The sequence below is a fragment of the Dromiciops gliroides genome, chromosome 3 (genome assembly GCF_019393635.1).
Source record: "Dromiciops gliroides isolate mDroGli1 chromosome 3, mDroGli1.pri, whole genome shotgun sequence".
NCBI classification, from domain to species: Eukaryota; Metazoa; Chordata; class Mammalia; order Microbiotheria; family Microbiotheriidae; genus Dromiciops; species Dromiciops gliroides.
The window spans coordinates 586,895,473-586,907,689 of NC_057863.1; the positions used below are offsets into that span (position 1 = coordinate 586,895,473).

Here is a 12,217-nt window from a genome sequence, read left to right on the forward strand (position 1 = left end):
GCCCCCACTGCTACCCAACAATCCTTTTATCCCTTGCTGATTGACTATTATATTTTGAACTTCCCCTGCTCCAAATCCTCTCGTTTCTTAAGCCTTCATTTCCAAGTATCCAATCGGATAACCTGTCTGCCTACTTCTAAAGGCATTCATAGTGTGTTCTCCTTTCTTCACACCTTAAAACTCCTCTACAACCTCATCTGTCTTGCTTTATTCTCTAAAACAGTGTCTTTCTCTTAGCTCTGTCAAGGTGAAAACCTCTTCTTACGCTTTTAATCTCATCTTGCCCTTGGACTCAGATGGCTCTGGAGGAGAAAGTGAGATTGGTAACCTTGCACAGGCCTCCCTTACTTAAACCAATTCAGTGCAAGTCATGACATCACCTCAATGTCGTGGTTCTCTCTGAGAATGAAGGACAAACAACAAGAATATAACTACTAAATCTATACATCCATTTTCAACTTTTTCCCTAAACTTTAGTTTTACATCAACAATTTTCTACAGGTGGACATTTCCACCTGGAGCCAGACCTCAAATTCAACATTTCCAAAATGGAACTCCTCACCTTTACCCCTAAACTGATCCCTCTTCCAAATATTACTACTTCTTTGTAGGATACCAGAATTCTCAAATTTCCTCATCACTAATTAGTTCTCAAGTACCTTCAACTCTAGCTCCATGCTATCTTTCATATCTTAACTATCCTTAATTCAAGGGCTTAATACTTTCAATCTAAACTAACCAAACCGCCTCCCTCTTTCAGGTCTCTACCCTATCCAAGCCATCCTCCATTCAGTTGCCAAAATAATCGCTCTAGGGCACAAGTCTTATCTAAAGCACATAAGTGAAATGGATACTCTATTTTCTCCAAAATAAAGTCAAAACTCCCCAAACAAGTTGTTCAGGGAATAAATATTTATTAAGCTCTTATCATGTGCCATAATCACTATTATGTTAAAGCCCTACAGATATAACAAAAAGTAAAAGTCAGATATTGCTCTCAAGGAGCTCAAAGTCTAATATGGGAGAAAATATGCAAGCAAGTATGTACAAAAAGCTATAAATACACCAAATTGGAATTAATCAACAGAGAGGAAGCACTAGAATTAAGAATGATCAGGAAAGACTTCCTGTAAACTAGCGTTTAAGACTATTTACAATCTGGCTTCAAATTTACCTATTTCATCTTTTGTTGTTGTTGTTCAGTTGTTTTCAGTTATGTCCGACTCTTCATAAGTCAGAGATCAAGAATTGGGGTTTTCTTGGCAAAGATACTGGAGTGGTTTGCCATTTCCTTCTCCAGCTCATTTTACAGTTGAGGAAACTGAGGCAAACAGGGTGAAGTGACTTGCCCAGGTTCACACAGCTACTACATGTCTTACCCTCAAACACTACATTCTAGACAAAATGGAATTGCAATATTTTTTTTAAACTGATATTAAATTTCCCATCAATATGCATTTGAATACATCTATCTGATACTTGGAATGTATTGCCTACCTACTCAATTCTGCCCTTACAAATTTTTCATGGGCTCAATTTATGTACTGCGTTCTGCATGAAACCTTTTCTGAACCCTCTTATCAGGGGATCTTAACCTGGGGTCCATGAACTTAGCTGAAACAATAAATGACAAATGTATTTCAGTGTAATTGGCTTCCTTTGTCATCCTATGTATTTTGTGTATTTAAAAACAGTATTCTGGGACACCTAGGTGGTGCAGTGTATAGAGCACCATCCCAAAGAGTCAGGAGAAGCTAAGGTCAAATTTGGCCTCAGATATTTACTAGCTATGTGAGTCTGGGCAAGTCACTTAACCCCTATTGGCCTCTCCCCTCCAAAATAAGAACAAAACCAAAATCAAACATAAAAAGATTATTCTGAGAAAGGGTACAAAAATCTCACCAGACTGTCAAAGGAATTCAGTTGCATTCTAAAAATCCCAGGATAGTTGTTAATGCTGACTCTTAAAAACAAATTCTTATATTTACTTATATTTACTGTGCACATGTGGCATCTCTCCAAGTGATTGTAAATGTCTTGAAGGCAAGGATGGTTAAACTCTGTGCCTTTCACATGCTATACACTTGACAGAAATTTATGGAATTGAATGGAAAGAATAGTTACTGAATTTGAAATAATCCTGTGGGTAATTAGATAAGAAGTCAGTAAAAGCAGAATAAGATTGTTGAGTAGTAGTGAGGGCCCAAATGAGATTGGACACCAAAAATTTATTTCAGGTGAAAACAGCTTGATTCATTTTTTGTTGTTCAGTTGTTTTGAGTCTTATCTGACTCTTCATGACCCCTTTTGGGGTTTTCTTGGCAAAGATTCTTGAGTGGTTTGCCATTTTCATCTTCAGCTCATTTTACAGATGACAAAACTGAGGCAAACACTTTAAGCCCAGGGTCACACAGCTAGTAGGTATGTAAAACCACATTTGAACTCGGGTCTTACTGACTCTAGGCCCAGCACTCTAGCCACAGAGCCACCTAGCATAGCTGTACTTCGGAAAATTAAAACAACTTCGAGATATCATCTCATACTTATCAGATTGGCCAAAATGATAGAAGAGGAAAACGATAAATGTTGGAGGGAATATGGAAAAACAGAAAAAAATGAGTACACTAATACACTGTTGGTGGAACTATGAACTGATCCAACCATTTTGAAGAGCAATCTAGAATTATGCCCAAGGAGTTATAAAACTGTATATACTCTTTGACCCAGCAATACTACTATTAGATCTGTTTCCCAAGGTGATCAGATTAAAATGAAAATAATTTATATGTTCTAAAATATTTATATCAGCTCTCTTTGTGGTGGCAAAGAACTGGAAATTGAGGGGATGCCCATCAATTGGGGAATGGCTAAACAAGTACCACTGTCCTGTAAGAAAAGATGAACAAGTTGATTTTAGAAAAACATGTTAAGGCTTGTATGCAACAATGAAAGTGAAATGAGCAGAACCAAGAGAATGTTGTATACAATAACAGCAATATTGTTTGAGTAATAACTACAAATGACTAAATTATTCTGAGGATTATAAATACTCAAATCCACTACAAAGAACATATAAAGAAAGATGCTATCTACCTCCCAAACTTCCAAGAACTGAACAATAACATAAATTCTCATTTCTCCTTCCTTTCTCTGCTTCGCTAGCACCATTTCCTTCTCCCCCTGCCTACAGTGTGGGCATACACAAAGGGCTTAGCCTTTAATCCCTATTTCCTTCTCTATATTCTTCCCCTTGGAGATTTCATCTACTCTCATGGCTTCAATTAGATGAAGTTAACTCCCAAATATAGATCACCATCTCTTATCTCCCCATCATGTTTCAGGCCTCCATTCCCAAAACCTACTGGGTATATCTGTCTCTCCCACCATTAGCATCTTCTCTTCACCCCACCCCTAAAACAAATGAAAAAAACCTCCTAATTCTCCCTTTAGGATTACTTTTCTTATGTATTCACTTTTAACTATCCTCTCATATCTCCTATGTGATCCTTTCTTTCCAATCATATATCATAACAGCCTCCTTAGTCTTTCTGCCTCCATTTTCTCCCTTCAAATCTATCCAATAAGGGGTAGCTAGGTGGTGCAGTGGACAAAGCACTGGCCCTGGATTCAGGAGGACCTGAGTTCAAATCCAGCCTCAGACACTTGACACTTACTAGCTGTGTGACCTTGGGAAAGACACTTAACTCTCACTGCCCTGCCCCGCCCCAAATCTATCCAATATACCATTGTCACAATGTGCTTACTGAAATTCTATTTTGCACAACTTACCCCCCTGCCCCCATTGTCTACATGATACAGTTGAAAATTCTTAACCTCCATGTCCCCCCCACTCCAATATCTCTAAGTCTTAGCCCTTTTTCAAACTCATTACAAGTCCCACCTACCCACTGTTTTCATAACATCCTCAGCACTTCTGTAGCACTACTGATTTATGCACCTCATTCTGGGCTTAATATAACCTTCCCTGTATTGCTACTTAACTTATGTTTAAGAACATGCACTGTCTCCACAGTTATACTCTAAGGTCTTTCATACTTCAGAATATACTAATGTCTCATACAGTCCCTGGTATACAGCAGACACTTAACAGGTGCTTGATGATGATAGTTTCTTTTCACTAAGTGATGGAAAAAGGACAGAGAGCAGAAAAATGATTATCCTTTCTTCTTCTTACAGGGCACCTTCCTGCCTGTTCTTTGAGCTTCACAGTGAGACCTTCTCTTTGGAATAACCCAAAGAACTGGATCCTGACCCCCCCCCCACTCAACAGAGTTTGAAAAGTTGGCAAAGGGAATTGCCTCCACCACCATGAAAAGCTCTGCCCTTTTTCAGCCTTTTAAAATAAACAGATTTCCCAGGAGAAGGGTACATACGTGTTAAACACCAGAGCGATGACATAGTCAGGAGAGACGGTCACTTTCCAGTCACATTCTTTGCCTGGAGGGTAAGGTTCGGGATAATTTGGGGACAGAATAACCCCTGAAGGTCCTGTCAGATCACCACCACAAGGAGCTGGGGGGGGAAAGAAAGGAAAAATAAGTAGTCCTTGTCTCTCTTCCAAACACTCTTGTATGATACGGGGGAAAGCCATACTCAGTCCCTCTAATTTCCCTGCCATGCATCCCCAAACCCCACCCAATATACTTGCAAGGACTAGAAATTTACTTTTATAAATATGTCTATATGTGTGCAAGGCATCTCCAATAGTAGAATCTAACTCCTTGAGGGAAGGGATCATTTCACATTTGTTTTTGTATCCCCACCCAGGAAGTACTTAATAGCAAGTGCTTAATAAATGCATAATAAGGTGCTTAATAAATGCATGGAGTCATTCATTCATTCACTAGAGTAAGCTAAATGTCAAACTTATTGAAAAAAACACACAACAGCTTAATTAAGATTCAAGGCTGCTATCCATGTCAACCATCGATGTTCCAGCCCAACACAGGCAAGCCCCAGGTTATATTCTGAGAGATGATCTGCAGATTGGTTGTTTTGGGAATTTGGAAAACATTTTCCAATAGACAGAAAGCAGGGTTCCCTAGAGGTGGAGATGTACATCCCCATCCAAATATTTCAAGGATGACGAGTTGGTACAGAAAGCCCTCCGCCCAGTGGGGCTGTCATGAAGCCTTTCTCTATACAGCTCTAAAGAACTTTGTCATCAGCACACTGAACTGCCTTTATACATACACACATGCACATCTCAAGGTTTCAGAGATCTATTAAATTGTTACTTCCCCACAAAAATGTTAAAGGCCTCTTTTATAAATGGTTTTCAATGACCATAGGCCAGTCCACAAATACCACCTAACCCACAATATGCCTGAACTGCAGCAGTTCTGATATGGGTAAAATATTTTCTTTAAGAAAATTCATTCAGAGATTGGTATCTCAGAGCCATGCTCTGTGCCATGCCTTCTCCCCATGAGAAGTCCGAGGATTTCTCTCCCCAGACCCTAAATAAACTATTATCTTATTATATTGGATTTGTGTGCAAGAGGGTTGTAATTCTTTAAAGAGGAATTCCTAAGGGCCCCTATCCCTATCCCAAACCTCCTACCCTATTTCCCCATAACATAACTGGCACCCAATGTGAAGGGTATGGGAAATTTCCTCTTTTCTCTTGGCACACAAAACCTGGAGGTAGGAACCCCACCTTTTGGGTTTCTTTTCTCCCTCTCCCACCTGGCTAGACCTCCCATTTAAGTCAAAGAGAAGTAGAGACAGTCAGCACATGACAGCAGACAGGCAGCCTGGGTCTCCCTCCCTCACCAAAAGCTCGGCCAGACGTCCGAACCATGCTCGGACCCTCAGACTCCATGTTTCTGATCTGTTCCATCTAGGCTCAAGGATTTAACCTCATAGCAGCTACCCATTGTGCCTATGTGTCTCCTCCCACCCTCTGGACCTCACCTGCACCATGATCTCTTCGACCCTGCTCAGCATGAAGCAGTTATAGAAGAAGAATCTTTGCCCCTTTTCCTTAGATATAAAGTGGGGGCCCAGGCCACCCCAGTTCTCTGGGGTACATCAAAGAACCTTCTCCTTGAGAAACTGTAACGATTGGAATGACGCCACCTGCTGGATACTTACTGTAGAAGAGTTCTGCCCATGAAGGGAAGGTCTTTGAGGGCAAGACCAGGAGTCAGGAAGTGACGCGGGCTAGTGGGAGGAGGAAGGAAGAGACTGGCGCTCAGTCTCGCTCTTTTTCCTGAGGACGCTGGCGGAGAAGGGAGCTAGAAATGTGCTCTCCCTTTAATAGATAGGAATCTAGGCCTTTTTCTCTCTCTTTACCAAACTCTTATTCTCCTTAATAAATGCTTAAAAGTCTAACTCTTGCTAAAGCTTATAATTTATTGGCGACAGTTTAGCTAGAATTTTAGCCCTTAACAGATGGCTGACCACGAAGGGATAAGCTAAACCTCAGTCTTCTGATCTTCTGGTTGGGTAAGAAATTTCCCCTACCCTTTAAACTGCTAAGTACTGGTGTACTGGCTGTGTTTTCCTTTAAATTTTTTCAAATGGACCTTTTAAACTCCCTAATTACCCTATTTTTGATTTTAGTCTGTTTAACCAGACAAATGGGAGATAAGATCATGTTAATGCTTTGTTTTTGTGGATTTTCTATTTTTCTTTTTATTTTTGTTAAAAGAGCCAGCAACTTACTCACACAAGGAAATCTCTCTCCCTCTCCCAACCATGCTTTTTCAGAGAAACCTGAAGAGATTCCCGCAGCTTTTCCCAGTTCTAACAGTAATTGTTGCTTTAATTTTGCATGCCTGGAGGCAATGACCCACCCTCTAGAAGCTTTTAATCCCCTAGCACCTGGAGGCAAAGTGGGGGAAGAGGAATCCAGGCCTGAGTTCAAAATCAAGTCTGATTCAAATTGCTCTGGTCCCTCCCCTCCTCTCCAGACCCCACCCTCTACTCCTCCTATGGCCAAGCCCATAGCTTCCCCTGCCTGGGAAGTCCAGAGATCTGGTGCACATGCTCAACTTTTTCTACCTGCATTTGCAGCTTCAGGCTCAGCCCTTCCCCGCCCTGGCTGTGCTTTTGAGACAATCTTAGAAAACTCTTTAAATTCCAGATATGCTCGTTTTGTTCATAATTTTGCTAACCTGCTTTTGTCTTTCATTAGTAATCTTATAAAGCATTTGTATGGTGAAAAGACTGACAGACAATATAGAGGGGTTAAAGAAGAAAAACTTAAGCTGAATAAGAATGACAATCATCAACATAGTTCAAGACTCTGCTTTTGCCATGGAAGGGTATATATTTTACAGAAATGTAGAAGTAAGCAGCAAGGTATTGATATGAGTATTGGGGATTTTAGATATCGGAATCAAGAGTGTTCTGAATTCACTCAGATTATTAATGTCAGTTCAGAGGTTACATAGGATTTCTATGCTATTACATATACATTTTGGAATTAATGGTATAGGTTTATTTTCATAGAGATTTTAATGCTTTTGAGATTGTGTCTTATACTTAGTTTCTAAAACAAGGAGAATATTTGTAAAAGCTTTTTATAGTCATGTGATCAAGTTTATATTTTGTAATACTCTTATTAAGTTCATATTCATTTAGATTTCCCTAGTTTGAATTTCATTGTCTTTTATTATTCCACGTGTATTTTCTTCTATTCATTCATCTATCTAATTTTGAAACATGGTTTTGATTTCATAATACAATGTTAATTCTAGGAGTATTGTGCTCCCATATTCTGAGTTATTTGTTTTTGCTATTTTTTCTCAACTGATTATTTGATCAAACTCTTTAAAGCATTTCCCTGGCAAATTGTTTGCCATGGCAAGTGTAAATTGATTCTAGAAGTATTATTTTTGATAAGCACATTCCAAAAAAAAAAAAAAAAAGAGGGGAACATTTGTAAAAGTTTTCTTTTTTCAAAAAAAAGTTTTCTTTGAGATTCTGTTGTGCTTTAACTTGTATTTAAATATGTTCAGATTTTTCAAAAAAGTAATTGTATACTAAGTTAAAAAAAGGGGTATTATTTGAAATTGTTGCATAATTATATATTGTGTTCTGAGTCAAGATGTATTCACATTTTTTGCAATCATTTATTATCCTCAATTTTTAAATCCATATGAGACTTGGATTATGGGAACTTATCATTTAAGACATTAATTGCCTTTATTCTGAGTTATCAGATGCCAGTTGGCCAAGATGCCATCCAATCACAAGAGGAATACATGCAAGAGCAGACACTGAACTGTCACATGAGGGGAGACATGCATGAAGTCAAGGTATGGCCAAGGGAACGGCTTTTGACAAATGTTGAGGTTGGATTCTCTTGGTTTAATATTTTATTCTCTTTTTCCCCACAATATTGTACAGATGGCTGGAAGTATTCATCCCACCCATCTCACTTCTACACCTGGCTTCTATGCTCCCTCCTATATGCCTGATGCCATGGACATCTTAATCCCATGGATCTGATTAAGTCTGACTCAGTTTCCTCCAATATGTTCGGTGGCATGGACATATATTCCATCCACCTATTTTAAGCCTGGCATACTGCATGGACAGTACATACTGCTCAAGTGTGGGAATGCTCATATCCCATCATTTCTCTGTTCTTTTATGGTAACCCCCATAATTATCTCAGGTGTCATGATAAATACAGTGTTGAATTTGGCCTTGACACCTGTTACCAATTATATTAGATTTTTTTAATTTCTCATAATGGCATGAGGATAATTAGGCAGATGATGCAAAAAGTGATGAAACAAAGATAAAAAATTATTTTTAATAATTAATATCGCAGCAATTGTCTTCTCAATTACCCTCCATAAGGGGGGGACTATAGTAATATTATAATTTCAAAGAATGGTTCAATTTTTGTTTTATTATATGTTTCATGTGTAACAACTAAGATTCTGAATTCCCTTAGACATGTTTTTGAGAACTTTCATTGTTTGATTTGATTATTGACAAAGCTATTTTAAAGTTGTGTTAAGCTCAATTTTGTAGGAAATTTTCCTGGCTGATTACCAGCATCCACACATCAACCCCTGAAAAGACTTCCATTCCATGACTACACCTAGAGGACATCTGAGAAAAGACTTTCAGAGACTTTAAATGAACAGTTTTGATTTGTTGTTTTTTTTCTCTTTCTGTTATAATATACACCATCTGTAACATGTATTCTCTGCAGAGGCCCTCCCTTTGCAGGACTAATGTCAAAGCGTCGGTTCATGAGGACAAAAAAAAATCGCCCCTCTGGACAAAACTTTCCTCTCTTCCTTTTCTATATTGTTGTTCACATATTATTAGTTAGCAATAGTTATTATATTCTTTTTACTGTTCCGTCAAGGAAACATTTTGTTTCTTGAGGAACAACAGGGGGGACTGTAACGATTGGAATGACGCCACCTGCTGGATACTTACTGTAGAAGAGTTCTGCCCATGAAGGGAAGGTCTTTGAGGGCAAGACCAGGAGTCAGGAAGTGACGCGGGCTAGTGGGAGGAGGAAGGAAGAGACTGGCGCTCAGTCTCGCTCTTTCTTTCCTTTGGACGCTGGCGGAGAAGGGAGCTAGAAATGTGCTCTCCCTTTAATAGATAGGAATCTAGGCCTTTTTCTCTCTCTTTACCAAACTCTTATTCTCCTTAATAAATGCTTAAAAGTCTAACTCTTGCTAAAGCTTATAATTTATTGGCGACCACTCATTAGATATTTTAGACAGTTTAGCTAGAATTTTAGCCCTTAACAAAACTAAACCAAAGGACAGACACACCTAAAGAGATAAGCGGAACCTGATCAGGACTGAGCTAGCTCCAGGACCATCACTCTTCATTCCAGTCTCCCCTACCCCTGGGGAGATAAGATTGGGTATGGCTGCTGCCTTTGTGGTGGGAGGAGGAGAGAGATGGCATGAGAGATCCACAACCACCCCTCACCCAATTCCCCCAGCCACCACCAGTGGGGGATGGTCCTCCCTCAATAAGGGAACTTTCCACAGTCAAATGATCACTTCCATCAGTCCTCTATAAAAGTATCTGCCTGTCTCCTGCTCGAGGAGATTGGTATCTCAGAGCCACGCTCTGTGCCATGCCTTCTCCCCATGAGAAATCCAAAGATTTCTCTCTTGGTTTCCCTTCCCTAGCCCCTAAATAAACTATTATCTTATTCTATTAAAAAATAAATATAAGAAAATTAGAAAATTAAAAAAAGAAAATTCATTCATATTTCCAACTTAGAAAGCTAGTATACTTTCTTTTTTTTTTTTTTTGGTGAGGCAATTGGGGTTAAGTGACTTGCCCAGGGTCACACAGCTAGTAAGTGTTAAGTGTCTGAGGTCGGATTTGAACTCAGGTCCTCCTGAATCCAGGGCCAGTGCTCTATTCACTGCGCCACCTAGCTGCTTCTATTAGTGTATATTCTTAAATGTAATCCCTAATACTCTCCAGGTAGGGGAAAAAAAAGGAGTTGTGATAGAGCAAAAGAGGCAGATAAAAGCAGAGAAATTCTAGGAGGAGAGCCACGGAAGGAGAAAGAGTTCCTGAGGCCATGCCATGGAAGACAAGTCTTTGGCTGAGGGGCCATTCCTAATCATAAGAGAATTAAGGTAGCATTGATCCTCAGAGCTGGTGGGACCTAGTCCAACCTTTGAAAAGAAATCCGATCTACAACATCCCCAACAAGTAGCTATGCAGGCTCTACTCAGAGACTTCAAGGACAGAAAACTTTGCCAAGACATCTCTTGCAACTTTTAGATAACACTAAGTCTATGAGAAAGTTTTTCTTTCTATCAAGTAGAAATTTGTAAAGACTACATATAAGTAGTTCATATTTAGTGCTCTATGGTTCAAAAAATACTTCATATGTATGTAGTGCTTTAAGGGTTACAAAAACACTCTCCTCGAAACAATCTTTGCATGTAGAATAGAGCAAGTATTATTATTATGACCATGTGACAGATGTTAAAAAAAATGAGTAATATATGGAAGGGCTTAGGTTTTGTGAACTCATGTCTGGGCTTCTTTTCACTTCACATTTCACTTCTGATATCCTCTAATTTTAGGTAAGGGATGTTATTAAATGTTATTAAAGTCATAGATATCCTCTCAACCCAACACAACTTTCTGGAGTCAGAGGGAGTGTGTATAAACAGAACAGAGTCTATACTGGCACCCATATTCTAAAGATAAGCCAGATTTGGGAGATAAAGTCTAAAGAATATAAGTATCATTGATGGTCTATTTTAAGGGTTAGAGTTTAGCAAATCAGTGTAATCGGAACAGCCCCCATCTATAATGCAACCAAAAGATTTATTACAGTCTTCTCTGGTCTGTAGATTTCCACCTTGCAACAGTAGAAAGGTTCCTGACCCTTGGGTTTAAAGAGAAGCCCAGGAAAACCCAGAGAAGACATAATTCAAAGCCTTTGAGTAAAAAGAAACCTAAGGCTTTACCACTGCTTATTGAAATTCTAACAACCTTAATGCCCTGGAGATTTTCTGTTTACTCAAAGAATGAGGGAAGGACAACAACAACAACAACAAAAGAATATAGAGTAGCTGGTATGGAATGGTAAGCAACACCTGGGGAAAAAATTCAGTTCACTGACTATAGATAACATACTTAACCTGGGTCATATATTTGCAAATTGACACTTTGGGTCCTCAGAATAATGGGTAAGAGGATTTTGTTAGCTTAGTGGAGGCTGATCTCTGCTGCTGGATCTTCAGCATATAACTCAAAGGGTAGATGTGGTAAAGGAGCAACCCTGTACTAAGGATGGAATATTGTAGGAGAGGTTCAAGCAGCAATTCATTTATGAACATTGACAAAGATTCCATAGCAATTAAACTAAAGTAGCTTTTCCCTTAAAATTGGCTGCAATTTCAGGCCTGATTGGTTTTCTTGGACCCTTGGTTACTGATAGAATCTTGTTATCAACAAGAAAGTGAAAGTTTATTTTTTAAAAAATTAGACAAGCTGCCCATCAGTACCATGATCCATATGGCCCTGAAACCCACCTGCTTGGGAATGTTCTTTCTTTTTTCTCATCTCCTCATGAAGCCTCATCTGCTCAAACTACAATGGCTTACATTTTTGGAGTGCCTGAGAGGTTTTGCCTAAATGATCTTTAAGGTTCTCCTAGATCAGCTCTAACAACCTTATCAATATGAAAACAAGGAGAATTCACTATTCAAGTATGCTCTTACATCTT

General features: G+C 39.0%; 1 protein-coding gene across 2 annotated transcripts in view; it reads right to left on the reverse strand.

The window, feature by feature from the left end:
- The window catches only part of CSMD2 (CUB and Sushi multiple domains 2), a 1,007,742-nt gene that overhangs the window by 206,301 nt on the left and 789,224 nt on the right, over positions 1-12,217 (reverse strand). For both annotated transcript variants that reach the window (XM_043994712.1, XM_043994711.1), the window contains exon 28: positions 4,395-4,533. In XM_043994712.1, coding sequence (XP_043850647.1) covers positions 4,395-4,533 — 139 coding nt within the window. The remainder of the gene's footprint in view (positions 1-4,394; positions 4,534-12,217) is intronic.